Source organism: Camelus dromedarius, chromosome 24, assembly GCF_036321535.1.
Source record: "Camelus dromedarius isolate mCamDro1 chromosome 24, mCamDro1.pat, whole genome shotgun sequence".
NCBI classification, from domain to species: domain Eukaryota; kingdom Metazoa; phylum Chordata; class Mammalia; order Artiodactyla; family Camelidae; genus Camelus; species Camelus dromedarius.
In genome coordinates, this window is record NC_087459.1 from 29,570,289 (window position 1) to 29,596,475 (window position 26,187).

The window sequence follows — 26,187 nt, forward strand, 5'->3', positions numbered from 1 at the left end:
CTGGGCTGAGGCCTCCATCCGGGCCTGGCTGCCGGCGGAGGCGGCTTCTCTGCCGCCAGTACACAAGCTGGGACATGCACTGTCTCCACAGAAGGGCTGCAAGGCTAAAAGACAGCATTTGAGAAACGGTTCTTCTGGTTAAAGGCTGTAAAGAGGGCTCGATTTAAGAAACTAAGACTCTTAAGATTCTACCCCCAAAACTGACTAACCCAACAAAGAATTCGCCCATATTTTCCTCCTAAAAATGCAAACAGTGTAAGGAGACAAAACCAAAAAACACATTCAGTATTTTTATTTTTTAGCAGACAATTTACATACCTCCCCCACCCCTTCCTTTAAGTTAGTGTGACGCTTTTCCATAATAAACTACTTAAAGAGAAGCTTTGGTCAAGAATGGAATGAAATAGCAAAACAAAAAAGCAAAAACAAAACCCAAATCACTGCTGCTTTTAAAAAACCAACACTTTCACCAATTATATTCAAACAAAACACACAATATTTGCGCCATCTGCGTCTTCAGTGTTTCTTGGCGGCCGGCTCTCCTCCCGTCATGCACTCGGTGGAGCTGCTCCTCACAGCCTGTCCGTCTGTCGTGCTGGGTCTGGGAGGCGTGCTCAGCTTCACATTATCCGGAGGCCCTGGATAGAAGACTCTAGGGTCTGCAGAACGGCAGAAAGAACACAGATCGTCACTGAGATCCGTCCATTCTGGCGTCTTCCCCGTGACACCCCACTCCTCCCCCTCCTCCCTGGCTGAGGGGCAGCCGACACCCAAATCTGGCCCCCACCTCTGAGAAATGCTCTCCCCGACTCCCGCCTCTGGCCAGCAACTCTCCAGGACAGGGCTCCCCCTGCTGGCTCTTTCAGGCCCTTGCTCCCTTGTCCCCATGGCCCCAGCCCACAGGCTCTGGGCACACTCCTGTTCTCAGGACACATGTGTGCTTATTATCATGTGTGACACTGGCCCGTGCTGACCAGGGCCATCTGTGCACATGGCCGGCCCTTCATTCTCGATGCCCTCATGATGGGCACTCCTATGTTATTGTAAACCACACGCAGCCAGCCTGGCGCACAACACTGCAGGGGCTCAAAGGTGGACGGATCAGAGGAAAGGGCACTGAGACGTCTAGCTCACACACGTAGAAGGAGAGAAAAGGACTGGGCAGGAGGGATCAAAGAATAAAGAGTGGAGCTGTAACTGCCCAGGTGGAGCTATCACACAGGTGCGCAAAGCCCAGGACCTAAAAGCAGGTGAAGGTAAAAAGGGTGTGGGAGAGACTCCCAGGGGGAGAAAAAAACATCATGGTTTTGCAAGGCAGTGGCAAAATTCTGCAAATGGTTAACTTTTGGAGGATCCATTCACAGCTGCACACAGGAGCCAGGCTCTCTGACCCCTGTGCCCCTCCTTGGTTCCCTACCTCACCCACCCACCATCTGCCTAATCCCGAAGCCAGGGTGCAGAGTCCTCCGGGACTTGTCCCTCACTGTCACAGTGCCCTTCCATTCAGCCCCCAAACCTCTCCAGTCCAGAACTTCCTGGCCATGCCCCCCAGCACAGCTGGAGGTCACATCTGTGTCCTTTGTTCATGGAAGCCCACGGTGGCCCAGGCTGCCCGCACCTCACAGTCTGGTGCTTCCTGTGTGGGCTCTAGAAAGGCCTGTCTGTCTGCGGGCACAGCCCGGCTCCCGCACCCTGACCGCGCCCTGGCTCCTTTCTAGCTCCAGCTGGGGCTTCAGCAGGCCCCACCACTGCCCGAACGGCTGGTCTGCACGTACTGCCTTCACAGCCCTGGTACAGTCTCCCCTGCGTTTCCCCGACTCCTCAATGTGAGACAGAGCACTGGCTTCTCCTCTGGAACCACACCCCGGCCCCCGCCCCAACCCGCTCTTCCACCAGAGAGGCCCCTCAGGGCTCCTTTCCCTCAGTGTCCTCAATGGCCACACCGTGCCTGGCACCTGGCAGGCAGTCAGGGAATGTTTAACCTATGCAGTAAACTAGACTGGTACCCAATACGGGGCCTGCTACAAAAACAGCACCCCACTGTTCTCCAGTGAGGAAATGGACCACCAGCGGGTGTGTTCCATCTCACTGAGAGAGTGTGCTTTTCTCCTGCTAATAATGTTCAGATTTTAAGGAGAAATGCAGCCGAATGCACTGCACTTGTGCTGTGCGCTGGATCTGACCGGTCGTTCCAAGAAATGAGAAAGTCTTCTCCCAGGAAGAGTTTTAATACAAACCAGATTTGTTCTGAAAGGTAGAAAATACCTTGAAATCCCAAATTGTCATGGCTCCGTCGATGCCAGTAGTGCAAAATTTGCGACAATCTTGCTTGTCCACCTCATAAATAGACACTTGACTGAAAAGAAGCAAAAACGAGAGATTGTAAGATATGTGGTGGAAGCGAGCTCCAACCTTCCTAAAAGCATAAAAGCATCTTAAGGAAAGAGCAGCCTATCACCTCCTGAATAAGCTGTCCATCCTCCACATGAGTCTGCAGCAATCTGACTCAGGAAATGCATGCACTGTACTACCAGATGTCCAGAAAAGACAAGACTAAAAAGAGGGAAAAGTTAAGAACCAGCACTAATTAGAGTGACATGGAGAAGCAGGACCATCCAGGCCACACAGCACGCACCCTGGGGAGCAGGGAGCCAGCCCAACCACAGCTATGACTGAAATGGAAACAATTTTTGAAAAACACTAGAGGCAGGATGAAGCATGTCTGAAATCCAACTGGCTCCAAAGACTCCCAAATCACCTGCCAAGACAGCCAGGGCACATAAGCCAAGAGGTCTCCTTGCATTTGAAACTAATTATTGTAAATATTGGCAATATTCAGACACACCGCAAAATTCTAACCACGCAAAGCAGAAGGGCAGATTAATAAAACAACTTGGCTTCGCCACGTTATCTGAAACTCTTTCAAGAAAATCAATTCCGTAGCTCAGGCACTGTTTGTCTTTCTCCTCTGAAGTGTCTAGAACATTCCCGCTAAAGAAGGGATGGCACACACCACCTGTTTCTGTACTGCCTATGAGCTAAAGAATGGCTTTTACAATTTTAAGTGGTTGGAAAAAATTTAAAAGACTATTATTTCATGATGGGAAAGTGATATGAAATTCACATTTCCATGTCCATAAAGTTTCACTGAAGCCTACCTGGGCTCGTTCGTCTCTGGACTGCCCGCGCAGCCCGCAGGCCACACCGTGGGGTGAGGGACCAGGACAGGGACTGGGTAGCCCCTCAGAGCCTAAAACACTCATTCTCTGGTTCCTTACAGGAGAAGTTTGCTGACCCTGTTCCAGGGCAGAGAGGACTTAATATCTGCCAATAAAAGTAGTCACGTCAACCTGCAAGAGTCTGTCTTTTTATTTTTAACCTAAAAACCTCAAAAAGGCGATGAGAGTGGTTTCCTTCCAGAAGCACAGTCTGTGGAAACGCTTAAGAGAAATTCACAGAAAATAATTCTGAAAATCATTCAAGACAGAGAAACTTGAAAAGTATGGAGAAAAGTTCTTCCATGCCTTCTCGTGATTACTTTTCAATAAAGCACAGACATTTCCAGCCTATTTTCAGCCCAGTGGCCTCTCCCACAAGCATGAGGAAAAGCATGGCCTGCAGTTAGTAATTCTAAGTCTGGAGGTTTCCACTAGTCTTCCTGTGATCATCACCTCAGTGTAAGCCTCTCAACACAAAAGGTCTAGTCAAAGAAAAAATCCTATGGTATCCAACTCTGAACACAATAATTTAAAATATCAAGAATACGCTGCATTTCTCCTCAAAATTGAAAAAAAAAATCAAGCTTTTGGGATGAAACACAATTCTACGGTCATATTTAATCACATGTGCCTGATGAACAGTCAAGAAGCTCTTCAGCTTTGTCCCAGTGATGCTGTCTCCCTAATTAAATCACCTTCCTCTCTTGTCCGTGGTACTTGAAATCCATGGTTGAGACAGCTAGAATTACCCTTTCCAATAGGATATAACTAGTCTTCCCGCTGAGTGTTCACTACCAGAGGAACATGACACTCAGGAAAGTCTCCTTTCATCCTCAATCAAGTTTCTGAGAAAGCAAGACACAGGAAGAGACTGCCTGACGGGCGCTCAAGCCTTCAGTAGAGCGCGCCCTCTGCTCGTGGGTGGCTGGTGCCGTCCAACCCTCCAGGGACAGCACGACTATGTGGGGGCGGCTCACTCTCTGTGACAAGTTGAAAATAAAAGCCTGCAGTCAGGAAGCTGCAGACTTCTCACCACTCTTGTTCCTGAAGGGATGTCTGGGCCCAAAGTACACAGAATTTTCATGGGTACCCAGTCAGGAAACAAAGAGGGAGGAAAGGCATTTGGTCACCCGATCACCTGTGCACAGAGGTCAGCGCTTTGGCGACAGGGGGTGCCCAGGGGGCTGGGGGCCGGCAGCACCCATGTGATGTACAGAGGTCAGGGCCGTGGCGACAGGGGGCACCCGGGGGGGTGGGAAGTGGGGGGCCGGCGGCACCCACGTGATGCTGTTCTGGTGCAGCGTCTCCAAGGCTGTGTTGCGGTCCTCAGTCGTGGCCCTCTTGTCCATGTTGCGGAAGCGTTCCATGGCGGACATGTTGCGCTGGATGCTCTGTTTTGGAATGTCTAGCTTGGAGACGAAGGTCAAGCAGCCACGGTCATCGTAGTTAAAGAGCATTGGACAGCAGTCGTGGCCCTGAAACAAGGCACCAGTCAGGCCCTGCAGGGTACGCCGCCCACCAACCAAGCCCGCAGTGGAACAGGCGCCCCTCGAGCTGTCTCTTCTCCAGGGCGGTGCTGCTTTGTGCTCGTGCACACAGCCACAGAGCTCGCACTGCTCCTGTTCTGGAGAATTAGATACAGGGCACCATGAGGAAAAATGAAGAGAAACACTTACAGCAGCCACGATGCTATTCTCCGAGACGAACGATACACTCAGGAGGGGCAGGAACTCTGTTTTTAGAGTCGAGACCCTGAACACAAGAACACTTGTTAACCTGAGATGGAACGGACCACGTGGATTCTTCAGACACAGCAGATGACAAAGGACCCATTCTCACAGGGGCTTCAGGAATATAAACAGACACTTATGTTCAAAGGAGCCCTGTGACCCAGACTTTCAGGAATCTCAAGCATGAGACAGCCCTGAGTAACCTGCAGAAGTGAGGCCTTCAGCGCTTTCCGGCCTGTGCTCCACAAACTGCTCGACAGCGTGGTCCTGGCGAGTGCTGGTCCCCTGCTGTCCCGGTCTTCGGTCCCCTGCCCTTTACCCACGCACCCTTGGGCTCCTCCTGCTTATCCAAAGCCCACCCCTGTCTGTGGAGCTCAGCGCGAGTTTCATCCCCCCCGGAAGCTTTCTGGACCACTTCTGCCTGAAGTGGCTTCTCCTTTCTCTGACCTCCTAGAGCTGACTGTCATGGTCACTCAGGACTGAACGCCCTTCTCTGCTCTCCTCCCCTCACTGTGCTCTCATGGGCTCCTACAGGGCTGGGACCACGAACATTTACAAGAGGCTGGTCTCTGTGCCCTACCAGGCACAGGGGCAGGGGCTATGGCCAGCGATGAACCCAACACAGTGTCGGCCAGCCAGGCGTTCACAGAGGAATGGGCTGTGTGTGTGTGTGCTATGCACACACGTACACCTCACAGTCATCTGCTTCACACCTGGCCAAGGTCACACAGACATGGCAGGCAAACACATTGGTTGATGAATTAGGGTCATATAGCTCCATATAAAAGATGATGTATTTTGAAAACTGTGTCTCAGGAGACCCCCCTGTGCTGCCCCCAGCCCCACCAGTATGACTGGTTTTGGGTTAAAATCCTATCACCTCTTCCTAAGGCTTTACTGCAGCATACCTGGCCCTTACCACATGAAATAGTTATGTCTGAGATGGAGAAGGGTGGAGGATGTAATCTGACTTGCAGGACCAGAAAAGCCCTGTAATAAATCACTGAGGGTAGAACGGGGCTTGCAATAAGCATATGCTCAGAGCCTATTATGCATTGCAATTAACTGCACACAGGTCGCATAGCCATGACATCAAAGGTTATTGAATGACAAAAAGCAAACTAGAGTATAAAATTATAGCATAACCCCATCTGAGGTAAAAGTGATACAATATGTAAGTGTCTGTCTACCTATGGAAATCTCCTGGAAGACTGCACCATTTATAATGGGGGGGGGTGTCAGAAAAATTTGGGGAAAAAAACCAAACAAACCAATTTAATCCCATTAAGAAAAATACATTCTCTCTGAAATGACACCTCATCACTGCAGGGCAGAGGGAGTGAGATGAGACTGGTTCCCGGCACACAGGGTGGCAAGTCAGGAAACCTTCACAGGTGGATTAACCTTCAGCTGCCAATGGAAAAGGATTCACAGGGAAAGAACCAAAATTCATAAGCTGGGAGGATTCCAGTCATTTTCTCTCTTCCTCGACCACACGATGAGCAAACACAGCTCTGAAGTGTGACAGGACGCCCTGGCTCCCCTCGGCCGGGCAGGCCCGTCCCTCACAGTGAGTCACTGCAGTTGGGTTCTGCCACACACACCAGGGAACTGGCACCGGGGTGTGAGGTGTTACTGAATGAAGCCCCAAATTCATGGAGTCACTGTTCCCTGACTGCACAGGGTGAGAACATATCTCCCATGCAATCTAAGGCTGCTGGATGACATTTACGTGTTGTAAGGAATTCTGGGAACAGACTAAACTGACGTTCTGAAGGAACTCTTTATCAGTAGCAAACCAAGAGGGTCCTTCAAAGGAATCCCTACCAGTACTTGCATTAAGAAGTATTTCTGGAAGCGAGACCTAAGTCTTTAAAATGTCCCCAAACGGACACTCTAAATGTGTGCCTCTAACTTTAAGGCTGCCTTGCAGTTCTGCTTTGGAATTTTATGTCTGTGCCCTGCACTTACATCCAGGGGAGGGCAGCCTTGGGCCAGCTGGTGAGAGATCCCACCCACTTCCCAACTCCAAACAAAGGAAATACTCACTGCACGCTCTTGGAGGCATCGGCTACGGACACGGTGCTGTCGTGGCTGACCCAGGCCAGGCGGCTCCCGCTGGCGGAGAAGCTGACCCCGTGCACCCAGCCGCCGGTGCCACTGCCACCAAATTCTGACATCAGCTGACCAAAAGGCATCTTGCTGCCCCAGGGGGTACTGGCTGGCTTTTCATCCACTTCTTTAATGTAGGCAGAAAACACTCTGCAGTTCAAGGGCAGAGAGAGAAGGAAAAAGTAAATGGAAATACATGTATACAGAAATAAGCCACAGGCAGCTGCTGTAAGGTGTCCAAACTGCAAAGATCCTGACTCATAAAACACAAAACCTGACGATGGATAAATTCAGATACATAAACCTCTCAAGACACAGAAGGGTTCTAAGGGCTGCGGACAGGTCAACCCAAGTTTGGCAAATCTATCCTCCATCAACAGATATTCATGGGGCATCTACAACGTGTCAGGCACTGTCCCTGGGGCACAGTTCTAGATGTGATGACCCCAAAGCCCTTCCCCCTGGAGTGCACGCTACCCTCCCTCGCCCAGGGCGGGCTCCTCTGAGAAACCACAGCGTACTCTCCTGCCTATCTCACCATCATTCTCAGCAGCGTTCCAGGAGGCCCACACAGTCAAACAGCGGGAGAGAGCAAAGTGCTAGCCATGCTGCGATGAACCAAGGCATTAACTCACTTAAAGAAAGACAGGGACATCCAAGGAGAAAGCCAAGGGAGGCCAGTGCGGACGAGTGGGCAGGCTCTCCCTGGTGTCACACTCAGGCCCACCGCCCAGCCTTTGGGACAGGTCTAGTCTGGGAGGAAGGTGCATCCTTTACAGCCTCGGGCTGTCAGTTTCTATCTCTAATTCCGTGGAGCTGTGGGAAAGGATGTTTCAACCCATAGTTGGGAAGCAGAAGGGACACAGAACAGCTGGGAATCTGCCCTTTTAGTTTCTTTGCCCTCCAGTGCTATTTCTTTATACAGCTTCTCTCTAAGAACTTCTGAACCTAAAGACTCCCTAAATGATCTGGGATATTTTCCCCCTAAAACGACAATGGCCGCAGCAGCTCTGGAAGAGGACAGCGGAGAAGCAGAGGACACCTCGAGTTATCTGTAAGTTAGCTGATGTGACCTCAGAGTCACTGCACTTTAAATCGGCATCGGCTGGCTACTGCTGTTGTCATCGGAAGCCAGAAAAGAACGCTGGTTCTCAGCTGCCAGCTCGAGAGTGCGAACAGAACGACCTTTACCCACAGGACCACAGGTCAAAGCAACGTTTATTTCTGGAAATTAATATTAACAAAAGAATGGTAAGCTACCTGTTCAGGCAGGTTTTAGACACAGCCTGACAATCTGGGTGGCAGGGTTAAGTGCCACTTAGTTCTATCTTCTAAGGGAACTAGAATGACTCTGGGCAACACATCACAAACAACAACACTCCTGAATGATGGAAAAATCTTTACTGTTACACACTGGTTCTGAAGTAAAAGAACCCATCTTTTCCCAAAAAGTACCTTGACACTGCTGTACCCTCATCCCACAGCCAAATTCCCATATATACCCTTTAAAAGAAAGCCCAAACCCAAAAACCCGTGGGTATTCTTGGATATGAAGCACTAGCCAGGTTTCCTGGAATTTCTCCACCCAGCTTACCCCAGAAATAGGCATCCTGTCTCCCAACCCACCAGACAGGCAACATGAGGCAACATTTACTCGCTTTCCTTCTGGGTAAGGGGGGAAAAGCCTTGACAAAGAACAGCTTTAAAAAGCAATTACACTGTATGATCCTTAAAGCTCTTAGCAAAGCGGCTGTGTTTCTTTTAGCCTCATGCTAATGACAAATGAAGAGCTTTAACTGAAAAGGAAGAGCACAATACAGCTCAGCAGTGCACTCACTGTGCAGCTATGTTTTGTTAATCTTGGTTTCACTGTGGAATTTGCCGAGTTGGCCGCCTGGGTTATGAAATGAGAAATAACTCTCAGGGGTGGGGGGCACTCTACCTGCGCTCCAACCAAGGATGTTCTGCCTGAGGAAACTTCCTGGCCCCGTCTTTGCATCCCCTCCGCCTGCCCCTCCAAGTCCACTTCTTTCTACCTTGTGATTTCTGCACTTGCTTTAGTTCCTTTCCCTTTCATCTGAGTCCCTCGTGGGGCCTAGCAGGGTACCTTACAGAGAAAAGGAACCTCAAACACACTCGCTGAAAGACAAGGCTGTCTACCAATTCTCATTCATCCCCACCTGCATTTGAAGTCACATGATCCTGCCGCCAGCAAGACGTTGTTGGGATGCCAGTCCAGGCTGAGGACTGTGGAGCGGATTGGCTTTTTAATGTGCTTGCTTACCCACCTATCAAAGGAGAAAATCCATGTGAGTTTATCCACACATCAAGCAATGGTCCCCAAATGACCTACAAATGTGTGTCAGGCGAAAACACCCACACATGGTTCCCATGTGGCCGCTGGGCCTCCTGCCAGAGAGAAGATGCGTTTCTACAAGAAGAGAGGACAGAGAACCATAAGCGGCCCCTTTGCTCTTCTGTCTCTCAGGCCTTGACCTTCTCATCAGAGCAGCCAGTTCTGAACTTTTCCAGCTTCCAAGGAATCCTCATTAGTAAGTATATTTATGGATTAACTCTGGTACTGTCTCCCATGGAGTTTCAGATTTCGTGACTCTAACCTTTGAGATAGAAATTGATGTTTGAAATTACTTGAATTTTTATCACAAATACTTAGTGAATTATTTCATTTTGGGTTAAGTTTGGGTTGTAAAATAGCTTAATATCCTTTCTAAGTCTCTGCGAAGCTGCACACACTTTTATTTTTCACAGAGAAATCACAACCAAGACAACAGCAGAACCTCTTGCTGGAGACGAGCCTCTAACTAGTTCTCTAGCTCCACTCAAAGTGTTTGCTTACGTCTTAAGATCAGTCATTATTCTGGCCTAATTCAATTTCTACCCCTAAACTGCTGTTTAAAAGCCAATCATATTCTGCTGTTCTGGAGCTGAGAGACTTAATATTGAGCCGAAAGACCTTCCTTGGATGCTAAATTACCTTTCTATAGAATCTTTTTCTCAAGGGCCTTTCTGAAAAATATACGACATTCTGACTTGTTCTATAAAACAGTTATTTTACACTAAAGGCTTTTGGAAGCTGAATGAAATATCCCAATGAAATACCGTACCATGACTGAGACATTCCCCTGAACACATGGCTCGTTCAAATGACAATACCGTGGACCACAGGAAAGCCCAATTTACCTGAGTTTGAGACTATTTTTCAATGAATAAAAATCCAAAGTCACTGCAGTTGAAGGCTACCCAAGAAGAGCTGCTTCTCATCTATTTGGTGCAGTGAGCCTTCTAAACATTTCTAGCAGGCAACATTTTGTGAGCTTTATTTTCAAACATGCTTGAGAGAAAAACACATCTTCAATTCATAATTCAATCCTGTTGCAAATCCACAGATTTATTTCAAATTCAAAATTCCTGAGAATTTACTAAATTACAAAATGTAATATGATAATCCCTTCCCTTCCCTTCTGGCAGAAAGCAGTGACACATGAAGTGCACTGTGTGCTCTGCTATTTTTAGTGCAAATACAAACACTGCCAGTTTTGCACTAAATGACAATTCCACGTTGAAGGGTGTTTATCACCCTTTCTGAACTTGTGCAGGGAGAGCAGTGGTTTCCTTAACAAGGAAAGCAGGAAGCAGTAGTTAAAGGAAGTCACTTAGCACAAGATAAACCCCTGTATTTTGACTTGTGGCTCAGCCACAAGTGATTTACAGTATAAAGTACAACAGGCTGGTTATATTTCTAAATTCTTGTCAATTTTACTTCAACAGTTTAAACAAGTAAAACACCACCCCAGGACACAGATTTGGTCAGCAAACTTTACAGAAAGGAAAATATTGTTATCTGTAAGAATCCCAGATATTTTAGGTGGATAGAGACAGGAGAAAAAATTCTTCCTCAGGGCACTGGGAATCTTTCAAGTTTATAATTTATATATCTGAGTAAGAAAACAGCAATTTGGACAGTGCAGAATGAGAAGAGTAGCAGCATCTTGAAGAACAGACAAGTTAGGAGATCAAGACATGGAAACCACAGCTTGATGTTAATATGAGAGATGTGAGGTTTGACTCATTGTACACATAAGGTGGAAAAATGCTCAGAGAGAATGGAGACTTTCAAAGGAAAAAAAAAATCTCCAGATGAAGAAAACCTGAAGTTAGAGTTAAACCTTCACCCAGTGCCTCTAGAAGCCCCTGAGCACACAGCGGTCCAAGTGTATGACTCTACAGAGAGAAATCAAAGACTCAGATGTTGCTCACCAGTCATTTTCAGATTCGAAGTAACAAACAGAAATGAGTCGTGCTCCGCTGCCCACAGCAAACTTGTTCTCTAGTGGGGACCACTTGACAAAGGTGGCTGCACGGTTAATTCTCAGGATCACCAGGGTTGGCTTCCAGACACCATCTTTCTGACTCCAGACATAGGCATTGCGGTCTGCCCCGCAGGTGACAATGCGGTCGCTCTTGGGAGCCCAGTCGATACCTGCAAGTGGGACAAGGAGTCACCTGCTCTGCCTGCCCCGGAGAGCTGACGTGGCAGAGGCGGGTGGGCACCCTCCTCCCCAGCCAACCCTTCCCCCACTTTGTTCCCAATCACACCTCACATACAAAGGCTGTTTCTCTGCAAAGTTCTATAACTCAGTGTCCTCTGGGGGCCAGGAAGAACAGAGCTGTTTCATAATTGCACGGGTCACCCACCAAGCAGGAGCATTCCTTCCACCCACTTGTCTTTAGACTATCTGGGCTGAAGACTTCTTCCTTCCCTCTTTATCAGATTTTATTTTGGTCTGAAAGTACCTTTGTTCATTTAGTAACAGATTTCATTCCATGGTATTAGCTGAACGTCTGCTATGTGACATCCAAATAAAACAACATATAGGGTAAATAGGCTTTAGTATAGAGAGTGAAAAATATAAACTGATTCTTCTAAAGGTCACTGTCATTTACACTAACAGAAATACCTTTTGTAGATGATACAAGTTCTATGAAATTGAGTCTTGAGTATCTCTGCATCTAAACTAGGAAGAGACTTAAATACGCATCTGAATGTAAGATTTTTTTCTTATTTGATCAGACTTTTCACAGTACCTCTGTGAAGGGTTCCAAAGTCAAGGTCAGTCTGTTACATACCAAGAGTAAAATCTGCTATGACTCAGTCATTTTATAGTTATTGATGAGATATTTTCTATAAATACAAATTAACACTGAAGTATAGAAGTACTACTCATAAATTTTTATTATAGGTATCTCCCTAAAAATTCTTAACATTTATACTAAAAGAGTAAGATGAATTTAAAGCAAAGTCTCCATTGGTCATAAATCACGGCGACTTTAGTAGCGTGAAGGATGTATACATTCATTCACCTACAGGGACAGTCAGCTCAATTATTTGTACTGCAGAAGGGAAAAAGACATGGGGGAGTGTAATCAGTGATGTGTGTTTTGATTTTTAAATCCATTCATTACAGGATACCTTTGCAGACCTCTTTATTAGATTTCAAATTTTATTTTTAACTACAAAAGCAAACCCACATATTGTCATGAGACAGACATCATAACGGGACACATGGAAAGTCAAAAAAGCCCTGCTTCTGTTCTTCACATCCACACACGTTCACCCCGCAAAGGATACTGCTATCACGGCAAACATTTTCTCCTGTTTTTTTTTTTAGTAAATTAGCAGTAGTTACACATTATTTTAGAACACTGATTTTTATCATAATTTCCCCAAACATCCCATTGTTGAATGTTTTGTTAGTTTCCAACCACTTATTAAAATATCTAAAATTGTAGTATTTAAGCATATACTTTTTTGTGCTGGTTAAAACGATCTCTTTATGATAAATTCCCAGATGTGTGATGCAAAATAGTTAGTTTTATGACTGTCTTGTTTTCCTAACTTGATTACAAGCTTTTTGACAACATGAAGCATGTCTCTGAAACTACTGTGGGGGGCAGACCCTAGAGTGGTCTCCAAGATCCTGCCTGGTGGTGTCACGACTCCATGTGACCTGCTCCCCATGGGTGTGAGCACGACTTGTGACTTGCTTCTAACCAGCGGAATGCCAGCAGGGTGATGACACGTACACGACAGTGTACAACGTTACCTAGGAGTGTGGTACCCACCTCTTGCTAGAGACTCTCACACTCTTCCTCCACTACTGGCTTTGGAGAAGCAAGCTGCCATGAGTCTTACAGCTGCAAGGAAATCAACTCTACTGCCAACAACCTGAAGGAGCCTGGAAATGGGTCCTTCCCTGGTGGAGCCTCTGATGAGAACCCACCCCGGCTGCCGCCTTGATCATAGCTTGTGAGATCTAAGCAGAGGTCCTAGATAAGTCAAACCCAGATTCTTGATCCACAAAAACTGTGAGATGATAAACATGTTTTGGTTTAAGTTGTTAAGATGGTAGTATTTGTTACACAGCAACAGAAAACTAACACGTCCTCTAACATCCAGATTATATTGTCTGGTAATGACAAAATTCAGTGATTTTGTAATGATTTTGACAATCTGAAATTTCATCCTGTATTCCAATATAAGCACCACTCTAATTAGACACATATGTATTTTATAAGAATTCCTGAGGTGGTTAAAAAATATCCTCACTCTTTAAGAAAAATACAAGGAACTGCCTTCTGCTTGGTTTTAATAGTTCTGAGTTTATTTCTATAGCTACATCTTTCATTTAAATATGGAAGCTGTAAAACCACAGTCATAGTCTCATACTATTTTAGACATTAGCTTTTAACTCTTTTTAGACATACACTTGTTAAAAAGAGAGCTGGGAAGGGCAAATATATGGTAAAAGACAAATTCTCATCTCTTACTAATTCAGTGTTGCATCTTTTTTGTTTTCCTGCCACCAGAATACTCTAAAGGAAAAGGAAAGGAATCAAGCATCTATCCTGTCTTTACTGTCCTAACTATATCTCAGAATAACCAAACAGCAGATGAAGGTAAATGTCTCTTTCATAAATGTATTTCAGCCAATAGAGAAGAAATGAAAGATTCAGAACATCACCACGATGCAGCCACTACTAAATGAACGGACACGGGCACTGATCGTCAACAGCTGCTAATATCGCAGACGACTGGACATTAGCTGCTTCCTTCATGAAAGAACCTATTACTACCTAACTTCGACTAGCAATTTCCAGGAGACACAGAGAACGGAGAAATGTGTAAAACACAGTGGGCTTACAATCAGTAAAACTCAAGCTCTGGAAAACACTACAGAAAAGACAACCTGATTTCTCAATTTTCTTAACAAATAAATTGCAAAGGAAAAGAAAGAGAAGGGAATCTATGAACAAAAGACTTCAGAGATACATCAACTAATCACAGCCACGTGTGGCCCTTATCAGGGTGCCAATTAAAAGACTATTGTATTGGTTATTATTAAAGAGTCCTTATCTTTTAGAGATACAAACTGAAATATGAAATGATGCAATGCCTGGGATGTACCTGAAAACAGTACAGGAAGAAGAAAAATGAGTTGAGAACAAGACTGGCTGTGAACTGACAACCGCTGAATCTGAGTGATGGGTTTATAGGGTCTCATCACATTATTCTGCTTTTATGTGCTGTTTCAAACTGTCCACAGTAAAATGTTTTTTAAGAAGACAGTGATCAAACATTTAACACAAAAGAGTAAACTCAAAGGAAAACAACAGAACTCTGCTATCCCTTTGATGTTTGTCACATTTTCTCTGTAGTGCTGACTAGTCTTTTCTTCTAAAAAGCTTCAGAGAATAACTTTCTTTTTCTGTAGTTACGATCTCTCTGAGAAATTATGTTTGATCCTTGGTCTCCTGCCACAGAGTTATATTTAGATTTTTCCAACAACAGTTTTTTCAGATAAAAAAAAAAATGTCATTTGAGCATTTGGACAGAAAACAGGCCCAAGTTCAAAGGATTCCAAAAGAGATGCAGGGGAGGAAAAGGACATAACTAAGTAACTAGTTCACTTTTGAGCTATTTCTTTGGTCTTTCATCTTAGCCTTTACTCATTTGTAAGTATTTCCTAATGCTAGAATTCCAATTTAAGAATATGCATGTTCTTATTTTTAGGCTGTAACGCCACTGGCAAAGGGACTTAAAGAAAATAGGTCAAACCTAATAGAAATAAGGTCATGGGAAAGCAAAAGCAACAAAAATAGAAATCATCTCTTTGGAGCTGGTTTGGTAACATGGTCAGTCGGCCCCCGACCAGCATCACCTATAAATCACTGGTAAAAGCAAAAAGGGACGGCCATGAGTTTTTGCTGGGGAGTACAACGTAAAGGGTGCAGACGGTCAGAACATGCTACATTTTTCTTCTGCTTGGTGGGGAAGGATATCTTTAAGCTAATCAGTATGTTTGGGGAATAGAGGCAAAACTTCAGGGTCCTAATTAAAAAGGAAAAAATTACCATCAGTCCCTGTGCTGCCCACTTAAGTGCAAGTCATTGTGAGGAGAGAGGAAGCCCAAGACAGCAGCGAGAAACTTGTAACTGAAAACTCATGGAGAGTAAGTTTTGATGTGCTTGGCCAAATGGTCTAAAGCAAGACGTTGAATCACTCCGCCAGAAAACAGGATGAAAAAGAAACTATAGTAGTAAGGGTCAAAGAACAAGAGTTCCTCCTGAACAGAGCAATAAGTTAATATGTTATTTTTCAAAAAGCAGCCAGATGTGACTTAACAACAAAGCAATACATTCTCTTGAAATTCAGTATGAAGATTTGGTTCATTAAATTCTGAAAACCACTGTAAAATTTGTCTTTACTTCCTTCTCCTTTGACATTTTCTTAATAAAACTCAACACTGCTCTGCTTGCTGCTTTTATCATTGACAGTGTTTGTCAAAGATGAAAATTACTGTACACTTAGGAATCTGTCTCAGAGCCAATGCTTTAAGATCTAGTCTTCGAGATTTCCTCGGGGATGCTCAATTCAGTGTAAGAAGGAAAAAGTGGAAACAACTTAAATTTCTTCAACAAAGGAACAAGTCAATGAGGTATGAAATGCTATCCAGGGGATTAAAAAGATTCAACTTAATCTAGATACAAAGAGCTCAGAAACAATGTTTCGTGGAAAGCCAAAGCAAGCTTCAGGAGATCCACCATATGATGTCATTTATGCTGTATTTACAAATACTAGCCAATGGTACTAAAGACTGCTTCCATACACAGACACACACATATGTGAAAGTATCAACAAAGGCCTGGGACAACGTCACATCAAATTACAGACTGCCTTCCGCAGGAGAGGCACAGGGCTCGTGGTGAGAGGGGACTTTATTATTATCTGGAATAGTACTCCTTATGATTAAATCTTTGTTTCCTGTTTTCTAGCACAAGGAAAAAGACAAACAGCTGCTAATTCTAGGTGGCAGGAATATGGGTGTTTGTTACATTTCTCTGTCCTTTTCAATATTTTGGAATGTCTTCCTCACCTCAAAAACAACACACAGGAAAACTTCTGGAAGACACTGTGTTCCCCTAGGAACACAGCTGGGCTTGTAGTTTCACAAGCTGACATGCTGCCTGGCTTTTGCTTTCACGTCTCATCTAACCTAAGCTCTCTAGTCCTTTGAGCAGGTTTGGTGTTTTCCGAAACACTAGTAAAGTGCTGGGTACCAGCTGGGCTGAAAGAAGCACTTAGAAACTGAGATCACTATTACGACACTTTCAGATTTTCTAAAGAAAACTTAGCAAATGCTGCACAACTTTATTACAGCAGACTTGCTTTATTAGGCTCCTTATTTAAACAGACAAGTGCTAACCTTGGAAAAACCGTACTAACTTCACAGTTGTCTTCCTTTACCTGTGATGTGTCCGTTGTGCTCCTTGAGTTCATGAGCCTTCACCCACTGGCTCCCGTTCTTCTTATAGATGTGGACTTCGTGATTATTGGGGCTAAGGGCAATCTCTGCAGGAAAAAGTCAATCGTTTACACCTGAACTTGAAATTGTCACCAAAAAAAAGGATATGCTACAACAGGCATTTCAAAAACAGACTGAAGGAAGGAACAGGAAAGCTGCAAAACGGTTCCCAATATTCACCCCTGAAGAATTTCTTTATTATTTTTACCTCTACTTGGAACCCCATATTTCAAAATGTTTTGTAGAAAAACTAAATTTAAAAATTCATTTATTAGAGATATATAACTCAATTAAAGATTCTAACCAGTAACAAATAAACAATGTTACTATACTTAACTGATACAATTTTAGTCTACAGTAAAGATATTTGATATCTTAGTTCACCTATACATCATTACTAACAATAAATATTTAACTTCTGTTAGACTTTCTGAAACGCTGAAAACAGCTCATAGGCTCTCATTACCACTATCATAAACCCTGGTTTGAACTACTAGTTTATCAAAATAAAAACCCTTGATTCTACTGATAAAATATATTAGTTTTCCTTTACAATAAAGCAATACAAACCACAAAATAAAACTGTTTTCAAGAGAAATCTCTTAGACCAATCCAAAATGTTAAGAATACACACATATGATGGATTTTTTGAACTTATATTTTTTCTTTCTAGTTCATCCATTTAAAAAAAATTGATTTCTTGAAATAAAAATCTATGACTCAAACTTTATGTCAATCATCTAATAGTTCCCCCATCTATTATATCCCCCTTCCTTCACTCTTTAGGAAAGCTACATCTGTTTTACAGATGAAACTGTGGAACTGGATCAATGTCTAGCTCTAAACTCCTAAGACTTTAACTGCTTTCTGGAAACAAGTTATGTATTTCTCTAAATTTCTAGGATGCATATAGGATTTCAAAATCCAAATCCAAATTTAAACTTGAAAAATATTATAAATTTCAAATTATAATTAAGCACAAAAAATTGTCTTAATATACTGAGTTTATCGAGTAGTTTAAATAAGGACAATGATAACTTGCATTTCTATTAAAAATAATTGGAAATACTCCAAAACCTTATTTTTATATGAGAAAGTGAAGACAATACATACGCAACTAAGCAATGGAGCTTTGTGAGATGATCACAAAACAGAAGCTGGAGATTCACCATCCTGCCACGCTCAACACAGAGGCTCATATCTAGGTTTTCACTTCACACAACAATAACCTGGGGTATACTGTTCATGTGCCAAGAATTTATTTAAAAATAAGAGTAAACCATATCTGAGTTACTTTTAAGAAGATAGTGAATCTATTCAAAGCAATCCCTATCAAAATCCCAGCTGGTTTTTTCTTTTTGCAGAAATTAATAATCTGATCCTAAAATTCATGTGGAAATGCAACGGACCCAGAAGAGCCAAAACAATGTTGAGAAAGGAGTACAAAGTTGGAACTCACATTTCCCAATTTCAAAACCTATGACAAAGCTACAGTTCAAGACACTGTAGTCCTGGCATTAGGATAAACATAAAGATCAAAGGAATACATATATTTTATAGCAACCTATAATGAAAAAGAATATGAAAACAAATATATATGTATATATATGACTGAAATATTATGATGTACACCAGAAATGGACACATTGTAAACTGTCTATATTTCAATTAAAAAAAATACAAACAAAAAAAAGATGAAAGGAATATAAGCGAGAGTCCAATAAACTTTCACATTTACAGTCATCTGATGATTGACAAGGGTGCCAAGATAATTCAATGGAGAGAATAGCCTTCAATAAATGGTGTTGGGACAACTGGATATCCACCTGCAAAAGGATGAAGTTGGGCCCCTATCTCACACCATTCACAAAAGTTAACTCAAAATTGATCCAAGACCTAAATACAAGAGCTAGAATTGTAAGACTCTTAGAAGGAAACATGAGTATCTCTTTTTGTGATCTTAAATTAGGCAATGGTTTCTTAGATACAACAGCAAATATAATAAGCAACAAAAGAAAAAAATAGGTAGGTTGGGTTTCATCAAAAATTAAACTTTTGTGTTTCAAAGGACACCATCAAGAGAGTGAAGAGAAAAAAACAGAATGGGAGATTTTGTAAATCACATATCTGATAAGGGGCTTGTAACCGGAATATATAAAGAATTCTCACAACTCAATAATAAAGACAATTCAATTTAAAAAATGGGCAAAGGATCTGAACAGACATTTCATCAAAGAAGATATATAAATAACCAATAAGCATGTGAAAAGATGCTCAGCATTACCAGTCATCAGGCAAATGCAAATTAAAACTACCAAGAGGAGGGTAGGGTAATAGCTCAGTGGTGGAGTACATGCTTAGCATACGTGAGGTCCTGGGTTCTATCTCCAGTACCTCTATTAAAAAAAAAAAAAAAAAAAACCTACAATGAGATACTATTTATACCCAGTAGGATATAAGACTATAATAAAAAAGGTAGACAATAACAAGTGTTGATGAAGATGTATGTTAGAGAAACTAGAACCTTCATATACCGCTAGTGAGAGCATAAAATGGTGTGGCTCCTGTGGAAGACAGTTTGCAAGTTCCTCAAATGTTCAACAGAGTTACCATATGACCCAGCAATTCAACTCCTAGGTATATACTCAAGAGAATCAAAACATATAACCACATAAAAACTTGCATGGGAATGGTCACAGACACATTACTCACAAAAGCCAAAAACGTGGAAACAACTCAAATTTCTACCAACTGATGAATAAACAAAATGTGTTAATACTGTCTATACAATATGATTCAGTCATAAAAAAGAAACAAGTACTAACACATGCTACAGCATGGATAAACTTTAAAAACGTCATGCTCAATGAAAAAGAGCCAGATGCAAAAAGTCACATGGTGTATGACTCCACATATACATAATGTCCAGAACAGGCGAATCCATGGAGACAGAAAGTAGACTGGCAATTGCCCAGGACTGGGAGTTCTGAGGAAAACCAAGAGTGAATGCTAATGGGTACAGGTTTCTTTTTGGAGTGATGAAATATTCTTAAACTAGATAGTGGTGATTGCGCATAATTCTGTTTAATATGCTAAAATCTACTGAATTGTATACTTTAAAAGGGTGAATTTTATGATATGTGAATTATATTTTAATAAAGCTGTTATTTTAGACAGTGAATATACATCTAACTTTTAAGAATAATTCATGGGCATAATACTACATTTCTGTCTGTTTTCGATTTTTTTTTTGCCTTCTTGTCACATTGCCCGCACTTTGCTTGCTGTACTGTGTCTACTTCTAAAAGCTTGTCTCCATCCATTCCTAGTTTGCTGGAGCTAGAAAACTGGAAACTCAAGCTTATTATGAATAACATAGCAAAAACCAGGTAATACTGCTCTCAGTATGTCAGGAGTAAACCATATGCCTCTGTAACTGCTTATTTCTAAGTTCTGATATTTTGACTAAATGCTGGATGAGTGTAACTCATCCAGACACTGGGTTATTAGGGCAATGGAAGATGTCTGAAATAAACTGCCCTCCAGGTGGTACTGCAGAAAAAGACGTGGAGGAAGAGCCAGAAGGCTTGAGCACTGACAAGGGCTCTGAGATTAACTTGGGTGTAACCACTGCAAAGTCCTTCCAACACCCTAAGCCTCGATTTCTCTAATCTGTAAACCAAAGGACTGACCTAGTTTTGTGCTGAAGCTATACCTAAGTCCTGTTCACATGTGACACTGAAATATGTGATCTCTAAAAGTACCTACATCTAAAAGCTATCAAAGGTACCAAAATAAAGAAGCAAAGCTCCCAGCATACTTACGGGTACGATCCCTGTTCCAGGCATGGCAGGTGATTGGCTCTAGTAAAAACTGATGCAGGGACATTATTCTTAGTGTTTTCAAGGGATAGAAAGCTGCAATGAGCAACAGAAAAAAAGCATTTAAAATGGTAGGCAACCCACATTTAAGTTGTCTGGGGGTCTTAAAATGTTTGGGGATAAATAAAACATTATTCTCCCTTTAAAAAAGAATCAATGTCAAAACTTAATCATTTAAATACAATTAGCATTGTAACCACCAATGTATAATTTATCCTGTCACGGGCCATCAAGGGACTCTAAAACTCTGGGCTAAGACTGTTGGGGTACAAGATATTCACACAGTCTCATATGGTCATCCCTCAGGTTACTTACTAATTACAAAGAGAAAAACATGCCTTTAGAATAAAAAAAAAATCTGGCAGTCACCACCTTAGCCAACTGATCAATCTCAGTGTCATAAGTAGTGGGACAATCTAATCTGATGGGCCTCCTGATGGGAGATGACCTGAAGTGCACATCATCACTTATAAATAGTGACCACTTAATTTATTATCCAGACCAGAATACTTTTAAGAGAGCAAAAAGGGGCACTATTAATAATTATGCTGTGAAAACAGGCCACAGGACTACCCTGGAGAAACCTGGTAAAATGGCCAACCTACCTATAAAATACATATGCCAAACACATTTACTCTAAATTCAATCAAGATCTAGACCTAATTTCCAGTTGATAGGAAATAAAGGGGACTGGAATTAGTTAAATAACACAAAGGGGAAATCAACAGTTAAAACCAGAATGTGTGCCATCCTTTGAAATAAGTGGCCTGGACTATTCAAAAAAGGCAGTGGTGGGATGGAGGGGTGGGTGGTGGCTGTTCCAGATTAAAGGAGCTATGAACACCAAATTCAATAAATAAAACTCGACTGTAAATCTAAATTTTTAAAACAGCCGTAAAAGATGTATTTTGTAAAACTGGGAAAATGTGAGTTTGGACTACCTATCATATAACAATATGGAATTATTTTTGATTTCTTAACTATGATAATGGTTTGCTGTTAGGTAGGCGAATGTCCTAACTCTTAGGAGATAAAGATGATGGAGTATTTCAGGATGAAGTGTCATGACGTCTTCTGTAATTTATTTTCAATCATTCAGGACAACATGTACAGATATAAAGAGCAAGTTTACACTGTATAGCACAGGGAACTATATTTGGTATCTTGTAGTAGCTTACAGTAAGAAACAATATGAAAATGAATATACGTATATTCATGTATGACTGAAGCATTGTGCTGTACACCAGAAATTGACACACTGTAAACTGACTATACTTCAATTAAAAAAAAAGAAAAAAAAAAAAAAAAAAGCAAATGTGGCAAAATGTTAACACCTGGTATATCTAGGCAAAGAGTGGGCAGGTGTTTATTACTCTTTCAACTTTTTATTGTAATTAAATGAAAAGCAGGAATCGTGAAACATCGCTAAATTAAAAATCAAATCGAATTCTCTATTTTATAGGCAGCCAAATCTATATCCACTGAAGAAGCAACCATTACTTGAAAGAGAAATTTTTTCAAAAAACCAGCCAGTGTGGCTCCCCCCCATTATAATTTCTAAGAGGCACTCACAAAACTCTGAAGTTTCAATACACTTAAGTACAAGTCCATCAACCCAGGGTGGAGACTGAAATGTGAGACAGGAATTCTGATGCAAGCAGGAAGTGGATGGAAGGGCCACTGGAAGGTTGTGAAGTGAACAATGAAAGTTCAGCAGACAAAGCAGAAATCAACCTCAGTGGGAAGCAAAGGAAATGTCTCCGCTAATTGTTGTAAAGGAACCCAAAGGTCAAAAAGAGGTACGTTTACCCTTAAATAAAACATCTGATAAGAAATGTCAGTGTTTCACATTCTATTCTAAGACTGAGGATATTCAGGTCATTAATTTTTTTTAACTTGTACATGTTCAGAAAGCAAACTACAACTCACAAATAAAAACAAATAAAATAAAAAATTTTAATGAATTCAAATGAGACTAATTTGTTTTTTTAAAAATAAACTTCCAGATGCTACTGCATGATTCTTTTTCTCTATCAGATGCTTACCCATTACAAAAGGTTTTACTTAAAGTTACTCAAAATACCATATGTCACAATACATCTCCTTAATTAAAAGCAGTTTAAGGGAGGGAAAATAGCTCAAATAGTAGAGCGTGTGCTTAGCATGCAGAAGGTACTGGGTTCAATCCCCAGTACCTCCTCTAAAAACAAATAAACCTAATTCCTTCCTCCCCCTAAAAAAATTAAAAAAAAAAAAAAGCAACTTAGTTTTAAATGCCACATTTTATAGGCTCACTTGTTAAAGCAAAACTGCTCTGCAAATTAATAATTTAATGTAAATATCCACATGCAATAAAAGCACATATCTCATACAGTTAAAACAGAAAAGGTGCAAAGGCTTTCCCATTCTAAAACTCAGGCTTATAAGCCTTCAAAAGAGGTAAACATTCATTCAATGGTATAATTACTTCTAAAACTGCGTTTCTAATTTTGTCGTATCATTCAAGTTCCATATTTGGACATACACTCAGACCTGTACTTCTTTTATAATCATGGGGCTATTTTAAGTCTGTAGGCCAAGACAACACTCATGTTTGTCAAATTCATCAGGCACCAGTAAACACAGCCTGTATTCATCAAACTCAGTGAAAGCAGAATAATGACAGCTTGAATTTTGTACTGAGAAAGATACCTTCTGTCGTAGGGTGATAATTATAACTTCTAAACTGTGATTCATATTTAAGCAAAATCTAAAAACTTATGTTTTCATGAGGGTAGAGAGGAGAAAGATGGACAGACAAAAAGGTGGTGACCTTAAATTTAACAAACTTCTCCTGATGACCTTTTAATGTCCAGCACTGTATTTATAACAGCACAGTATGATTCCAGGACCTCCCCACCCCCAACTCCTTTCTATACTTATCACTTGAGGCATCCTGATGTTTGGTTAGTCATGGGCTCTGGAGCCAAGGGGACCTGGGTCTGAATCCTGACTTTGACACACACTAGCTATGAAAGTGTGGGCAGGTCATTCAATATCTCTAAAACTCTTTATTTAAAAAAAATTTTTTTTATGGAGGTACTGGGGATTGAACCCAGGACCTCGTGCATGCTAAGCATGTGCTCTACCACTGAGCTGTTTCCCTTTCCTGCTAACACTAATTTTTTTTTAGCTGTAAAATGGACATATCATTGACATCCCAAGGCTGTTGGTAGGAGGATTAAATGAGATAACATAATAAATGCATGTAGTTCCAAGCTCGGCCAAAACAGATGCTCAGTAGGTTAGTTCCCTTTCTTCCTTTGACCCAAGGCTTTTGAACCATCCCAGCTAGTACCCTCTGAACTTGGAAACACCTACATATGCTTTAAATTCTTGGCCCTGGAGCTTTAAAGTATCAGTACAGTGGGAATTTCACTTCCCTACTTCGGCTGGGTTTTCAAGACTGTGATTCATCCAGTTTCTAATTACTCTCATTACCCAGCCCAGCAATACCAGGTACCAAGGTCACCACACCCTCTGTAGTGTGCAGGGACGTGTTCCAGCTCCAGGCAGCAGCCTCACCGGCAGACCATTTTAAACCTCTTCAGACAGAACTTGTTTCAGCATGGGGTTACTTACCTAGATCAAAATACTGACATGCTCCCTCCCAGCAGGAGATTCAATTTCCCAAGATGACCCCCTCCTTTAATTGTGTTAAGTGGATGAATTAACCTTGGAAGGTCTCTGAACACTTTGTGATAGGATGCAGCCACTTACACTCTGTAACAGGGCAAAAATACCCTCCTGACTGGTACCTTCCACTCTCCCCAGCACCCCCACCCCTTTTAAGAATATCTGAAAAACCTAGGGCCTATGGGAAATCAAGGTTAGATAAAATTGATAAAAGAGGGTAGAACTAGGATAACTTAGGTAATTTAGGCGAGTTGAGGAAGATAAAAGTAGATTAGCATTTCCTCCTGGTTCCAAAGCCACAGTATGAGAACAGATGGCTTTACAGTCAAAAGATTCTAAACTACAATTTATTAAGTGCCTACCATGTTCCCAGCAGTGTAGTAAATACCAGGTTGGGGCCAGAAACATAAATAAATCTGGCACTTTTCTGGTCCTCAAATCTGGAGGGAAAAGGGGAGAAGGAAGGGAAGATAGATATACAGAGAATGCCCAGAATCACAAAGAATAGCTAATAGTTACTGAGCACCTACTCTGGGCCGGGAACCATCTTAAGCAATTGCTGCAAATAAACTCACTTCATCCTCAGAATAACTCTAAGAATCTTGTTACTGCAGATGAGGAAACGGGGACTCAGAGAAGCAATCTTCCCAGGGTCATCTAAGAAAGCGCTGGTGCCGGGATGAGAATCTGGGCGATCCTATTGTAGTGAAAGGTGCCACGAAAAGGTGCCACGGAGCGAGTACGATCGATTATGTGCAATTGTGACTTAGCGAAAGATGGCACTCAAGCGAGGGGGTCGGGGCAGATTTTTTAAAAACTTGGGGGAAGGTTCTTCTCGAGTTCGGGAAGGTCTCCCAAAAGCCGAAGGATTGAGGGCTGCCAGAGAAAGGAGCCCAACATTCCAGGGGCGCCTACTGTGTGTGGGGCCCCTATTCTAGATGCTAAAGAAAGAAATGAAGGGTCTCTCGTGGCGCTTGACTAAGGGGAAATTATCCCGTTTACCACGATTTTAGAGGTTTTGATAAATGCCCACAATGGAAGCGCAGGAGAAGCAACCGTTTATTTGGGCATCGGAGGAGGCTTTGGGATCGAAAGCCTGGAGAAAGCGATCTGGGGACCCCAGGGTCTCGGCGGGCCCCCGCGGAAAACGCGGATTCCCCGCCCCTGAAGAGGCCGGGAGGGGGGACCCGGCCCGCCCCTCAGCCTCCGGGCCCCGCGGCCTAAGCCCCCGCCTCACCGCCCCCGCGAGTTCCAGTCCGGTGCAAGGCCGGGCCAGGGGAGGCCGGCAGGGCCAGAAGGTCGCCCCCGCTGCCCCTTACCTGGGTCGGGGCAGACCGGACGGGCTCGGAGCAGAGAATTCGCGGACTCTGGTCAGTCGACGCGAACAGGCTCCGGCGGGCACAGGCGGAGGACCGAGGCCCAGAGGGAGCGGCTGACAGATTCCGGAAACGGCCACGGCGCCTGCGCAGCGCGGCGGCGCGGCCGGTCGGCGCACGCGCAGACTCGAGCGCGCGGCCGGGGTCCCCAGCTGCCCCCGCGGGGGCGGGTCGCGCGTCTGAGGGGCGGCGGCGGCCCTTCAGAGGTCCGCGTCAGGAGACCGCTGGAAGGTGGCGGCGGGGCAGCGATGCCGTCTTACTCCTCTGGAGAAACGTCCTCAGACTTACGGATCGAAGTGTGGAGCCTTCGC

General features: G+C 43.1%; 1 protein-coding gene across 1 annotated transcript; it reads right to left on the bottom strand.

The window, feature by feature from the left end:
* Positions 1–277: 277 nt before the first annotated feature.
* Positions 278–25,967, bottom strand: ARPC1A (actin related protein 2/3 complex subunit 1A). Its single transcript, XM_031432502.2, has 10 exons — positions 25,820–25,967; positions 20,769–20,861; positions 16,887–16,991; positions 11,339–11,561; positions 9,241–9,348; positions 6,998–7,210; positions 4,895–4,970; positions 4,500–4,693; positions 2,266–2,356; positions 278–659 (listed from the first exon to the last, which is right to left on the bottom strand). The coding sequence occupies exons 2-10, from the start codon at positions 20,830–20,832 to the stop codon at positions 621–623; spliced, it is 1,113 nt and encodes a 370-aa protein (XP_031288362.1). The 5' UTR covers positions 20,833–20,861; positions 25,820–25,967; the 3' UTR covers positions 278–620.
* Between the last annotated feature and the right edge of the window lie 220 nt (positions 25,968–26,187).